The 5,263-nt window shown below is 56.1% G+C and overlaps 2 protein-coding genes across 2 annotated transcripts in view; one reads left to right on the top strand and one right to left on the bottom strand.

Annotated features, from left to right (window-relative positions):
- CPLX3 (complexin 3) overlaps positions 1-1,949 on the top strand; it is a 2,175-nt gene extending 226 nt beyond the window's left edge. Inside the window, exons 2-3 of the mRNA XM_010154524.1 lie at positions 292-379; positions 1,725-1,949. Coding sequence (XP_010152826.1) covers positions 292-379; positions 1,725-1,949 — 313 coding nt within the window. The remainder of the gene's footprint in view (positions 1-291; positions 380-1,724) is intronic.
- Positions 1,950-4,937: 2,988 nt separating this feature from the next.
- Positions 4,938-5,263, bottom strand: part of ULK3 (unc-51 like kinase 3) — a gene marked incomplete at its 5' end in the record, with an annotated part of 3,865 nt that continues 3,539 nt past the window's right edge. The window contains one exon of the mRNA XM_010154525.1: positions 4,938-5,161. Within this exon, the coding sequence (XP_010152827.1) occupies positions 4,938-5,161 (224 nt within the window). The remainder of the gene's footprint in view (positions 5,162-5,263) is intronic.

Here is a 5,263-nt window from a genome sequence, read left to right as displayed (position 1 = left end):
CCGGTGGGTCATGGGGTGCTCCTTCTGCAGCTCCCTGTCCCATGCATGGGAGGGCTGGGGGTGGCAGGGCTGTGGGGGAGTTTAATGAATCCCCTAATCTCTTAATCCACTTCCTTGCCCATGAGATGGAATTGTTTTCTCCTTTTAGAGCGTGCTGCAGGGAGGAAACTGTGGAGAACCAGGATTTTACAGAGGAGATGGGGGTACCCAGGGTTGGCGGGTGGGATAGAGATGCTGAAACCCAGGCACTGGGGGCACTGGCTGCTGGTAACTGCCCTGTGTGATTTGCAGGATGGAGAGAGATGCCCAGTTCGCCCAGCGCAAGGCGGAGAGGGCCACGTTCAGGTCCCACTTCCGAGACAAGTACAGGCTCCCCAAGGTACGGCCGTGCCGGGCATGGAGCAGGGGACACGGGGAGCCAAGCCCCATCACAGCCTTCCTGGAGGCTTGGCTGGTGGGGCCACAGGGGGATTCTGCAGGAAGAGGAAGGGGCACCAGACCTCCTTGTCTGGGTGGGGTTTTAAGCTACAAAGCCCAAATGCAAATTAGTTCCCTTAAAATGCATCCTTCCACCCAAATCTCGGCCCCTTCCCATCACCCCTGAGCACCGCAAGCCACCAGCCCCAAGCAGTGGGACCCCTCACACACACACTCTGCCTCACTCAATTCCCCCCGCTTCCTCTCTTTTGTGCCCTAAATCCAGCTGGACAAGGGAAAGCTGCCCTCACTCCGGACTCCCAGCCCTTGTAGCCCACAGTGGAGCCGGCGTTACATCTTCCCGGTTGGATTAGCCAGCTCCGCTCCCCAGATTATTTGGCAAAGGTTTCCTAGCTAAACTCCTATTTTCGAATTTCTGTCCAATGTGTGATTCACTAGAAACAATTTCATCAAGGGATAATTCAGCTGTTCTTGGAATTGCCACAAGCTCTTCTCCCCCCAAACCCACCCTTTATTCAACAAGAGTCTCTCCGCAGTGAATACTCTAAATTGGAGCCCGGCTAATTTTAGTTCAGAAAGGTCAGCTAAGCCAAGTGATATTGTTCAGATTGTTTGATGTTGTTCAGCCAGCCTGGATGCACACCCCACTGCTTCTCACACCCCTTTTACTGCCAGGAAGTAAACAGCTGGAGAATTTATTTTTCCCCTGCCAAAAGCCAGAAGAGACAGAGATTTTTTTTTCTCCAGGGGAAACAGGGATTTGTTCAGATCTGGCCCCCCGATCCTTTTGCTGCTTTCTCATGCTTGAGATGTCCCTTCTAATCTTTTGACAAGTTTCTTCTGCTCATTACTGATCCCGCTTGGCAGCCGGGCTGCCTCTTGCAAAGTCTCCCTGTGGCTCTCCAGCACAGAGCTGACCCCCATCTCCGGTGGGCACGGTCGTTAAGCATACGTGTAGCTTTAATTGGGTGCCTAAACCTTCCCAACCACTCCAATGCGAGCTGGAAGCCAATTTGTACTGATGCTGGTACACTGGGGTTATCAGCTCAGCTCTTGTTGTGTGCCTGCACTCTCCTCAGCCGCTTCCCCTCTGGGTCAGCGTCCTACCCACAGCATGAGGATGACTGTGAGCCCCAGGGACCAACCCCCATGGTCCTTAAAATGGGAAGACAGCCCAGAGCCCGTGCAGACACAGCTGTGAACCTCACACGTGCCTGCAGTCCCTCCAGAAGACCCTCTTCCCACCAGCAGCATCCCACGCCTGACTTTCTCCTGGCCTCTTTCAGAACGAAACAGATGACAACCAGATCCAGCTGGTGGGAGGTGACGTGGAGCTGCCCAAAGAGCTGGCCAAGATGATCGAGCAGGACAACGAGGAGGAGGAGGAGAAGAACTCAGTTATCGGCCAGCTCAGCAACATCCAGAACCTGGACCTTGATTCCTTGAAAGACAAAGCTTCGGCCACGCTAGAGGACCTGAAGCAATCGGCTGAGAAATGCGCTGTGATGTGACCGGGCCCACCCCCCCTTCCCTGTTGACGTGATGGTGGAGAAGGGAGGGGACGCAGCGAAGGGTCTGGCGGTGGCTGTCACCTGCAGCAGGGACCCCACTGATGTTGTCACCCTTGCCTCGTGTGAGTCAGGTCCTCCTCCTGAGCCATGTGAAGCCTCAAGTCCCTGACCCAGATGCCCCTGATGTGTGGTTTTTGTTTTGTGCTCTGGTCTGAGGTTAGAGCAAACAAGCCAGCATGTCCCCCCACCCCCATACCCCAACACCTCCTCCTGTGCCCGTGGCAGTGGGTGTCTTTAGCGAGAGATGAGGGGGGGGGTGTGTGTCGCAGGGAAGGAAAGCCCCAAGTGACCTTGGAGTGATATTGAACCACATCAGCGCGGGAAGACAAAGGCTTCCCAGCAGAACCGTGGCCATACGCCGTGTCTCTGCCTACACATCTCGACCGAGCCTCTGAGAAATAACGGGGAGGCTCCAGTTTGCTTTGCAAGGACGAGGCACAATGAGAAATGCCCCCTGATCAAAGCGATAAGGGCAAAAACCTCCTTCTCTGTCGTGCTGTGGTTGTGTGCTGTGCCCAGTTGAGTGTCTCTCCACCTCCTGTGCTCTCCCCGTGCCATGGCACTGTTATAACCGGCAGAATAAATACCAGGAGATGTCTATGCATTTCTTTCTCTCCTCGAGAACTTGTTTCCTGATCGAGATGTCGGGGGTCCCCAAAGTATGAAGGGCGCGGAGAGGTCAAGCGCGTCCCCTTTACGGGGCGGGTGGGAGCAGTGGTGGGAGCTCGAGGGAGTAACCTCCTGAAGCAGCATCCAGAAGAAAACATCACACCTGGTTGTGGACGGGTGTTTTGCCACATTTTGTACGGAAGGGATGCTACGAACCACCCTTTGTCAGCAGCTGGGTTCTAAAAGCAACAACCACCCCATCTTTCACAGATTTCAGGCTATTTTAGTAAAAAGCCACTCACCAGCTCCCCACCTCAGTCTCATGGGCACTGCGGGATGTCCGCTGCTCCGAGCAAGGACACGTCTCTGTGGGGAGGAGACCGTGATAAGTACAGGTGTGAATCCAAGCTGGGGCAGCTCCAGCCTGCTGGGATCCTGGAGGGCAGTGGGCTTCTGCAGCGAGGCTTCCTGGAAAGAGCTGGACCATCTGGGAATTTACTGCCCCAAATCCCAACGGAGCAGATTAACCGCGATTTGCTTTTGCAAGGGCTTTGGGTCATCCAGGAAAATGCAGGGGAGGGTGCTGGGAACCTGTTGTTGTTATCATCATCATCGCAGCAAGGATGCAATGCCTGGGGCTGCTTGGGCTAAGCAAAGTTCCCTGGTAGTGCCAGGAGATTGCTCTCAGCCCCCCTGGGAATACTGTGCTGGGGCCAGGCAGTCCTGGGAAACTCCTGGTAGCCTCCAAAGTCAGGCTGCCTCACCTCTGAGAAGCAATTGGCCATCGCTTTGGCTGGCAGGACAGACAGACAGACAGAGGCAGCTCAGCCTCCTGGCTGCAGCTCAGGCGTCATGCTCTGCTCATGGGGACACACATCAGCACAAGCCTCCTGCCCCATGGACCAGGTTGCTCTCCAGCTCCGCAGGGACCCACCGGCAGCTCCAGGGACCTCTGCCCCGGGCAGAGCCCTAACTCAGTCCCACACAGTGCTGGAGGCTGGGGAGAAAGGAGAGGGAGGAGTGGCAGGAGCAGCTTTAGCTTTGAGAGATCATACCTGATGAGGATCAGCCCAAAAGCTCATCTAATCCCGCACCACGAAAGGGATAGCAGAGAGCAAGCACTGACCAAGCCCAGCCCCCCAGCCAGGCATGGCTTTTTAATCCCCAGTCAATGGCAAGGATTGATCCATAAAACATCCTGTGGGTGAGCAGGATCCCCACTGGAGCAGAGGGCGGGAGGTGGAGCTGAGGTATGCAGCCCTTCGGTTCCTCCCCACCCATAACCACTGTAGCCCGACCAGGACACAGCCTGGACTTTCTCCCCCACCTTTTACTTTACCCCCTTTCCCCACTCCCCCAGCCTTCGGCTCCGGTCCCGGCCCACGTGCCACCACGCAAAGGCCGCGTGAAGCTCGGCGGGTTTATTTTAGGAGGCACCATGACCCCCAGGCATGTGAAAAGCAAAGCAGCATGCGCTCTCCCGCTTGGCTCCGCGACGTGTTAAACCTCAGCAGAGTGTTGCCAGCAAAGCGTCGTGAGCTCCAAGGATGTTCTGAGCCCACAGCCCTGCTCCCATCACGGGGCCGGTGCCTGTACCAGGAGAGGAGAGTTTGGGATGGGGGGAGCAGTGGCAGGCAGCCCCCCTCCTCCTCATTGAGAGACACATCCTGTTTGCCCACTGCCGGGTTTCCAAGCATCCCTGCAGCTGACCGTCCCGGCTGCCTGCACGCCATACGACCGCTCCGGGCATCAACACACAGGCTAAAACACTTAGAGCAAGGAATTAGTGCGGATTAAAGCAGAAAATCTATTTTTTCCTCTTCTATACAATAAACCCCTATAGAATTCCCTAACCTATGGGGCCAGGTTGGGGTGGATTGGTCTGAGCAAGCCCTCACTAGCCCCCTTTCTGCTGCTGAGCGTGGGATGATGTGAGTGGTTTCCCCAACAGCCAAAGCATTAAATGAGCAATTGTTAAAACACCAAAAGAAACGAGCCGCCATGGAAGGATGGGGGATGTCCGCTCTTCTTTTTGCAGGCAATTAAATCTCCCTGCGAGCTGCTGCAGGAAGGGATGGCCCCATCCATCCCACTGCAGCGTCGCTGTGCTGCTGGTCCAGATATTGGGATTAATCCGGATTAAAGAGCACGGAGGAGAGCCTGGGTTTGGCTCCACACACTGACCCAGTTTTCCTCAAACCTCTTTCTTTAAAATTGTTTAAACTCCCATCACCAAGTAACCCACAAGGAGAGCAGTAAATCCATCCGTGTCCTCTCTGGGTGACAATCCGGACCCAAGACCCTCCCCATGAGCGATGTTCAGGTGGTTCCAGGTCGGAAGAACCCCTTGCAAGGGCTGGATGGCAGGAAGAGGCAGGACGGCTTCAGCACGCGTCCCCCCCAGGCTTTGCCGTGACACCGATGGGAGAAGGCGTCCGGAGCCATGCCGAGCGACAGAGGCCACTGCCGGCGCGGGGACTGCTCGCTTCGTGCCTCCTTCCCTCCAGCCTGCCCAGTGACATTTGGGCAGCGCCTTGCCAGCCCTGACGCAGAAGCAAATCGCAACTGCCCTGACGCGCAACCGGCACAACCCGAGCTCCATCGTCCCCAGGGAAGTGGCTGGGGGGTCTTCCACCGCCCAAAAG

The sequence above is a fragment of the Eurypyga helias genome, unplaced genomic scaffold, assembly GCF_000690775.1.
Source record: "Eurypyga helias isolate BGI_N326 unplaced genomic scaffold, ASM69077v1 scaffold24936, whole genome shotgun sequence".
In the NCBI taxonomy this organism is placed as follows: domain Eukaryota; kingdom Metazoa; phylum Chordata; class Aves; order Eurypygiformes; family Eurypygidae; genus Eurypyga; species Eurypyga helias.
This window is presented reverse-complemented; position numbering and strand designations above follow the sequence as displayed.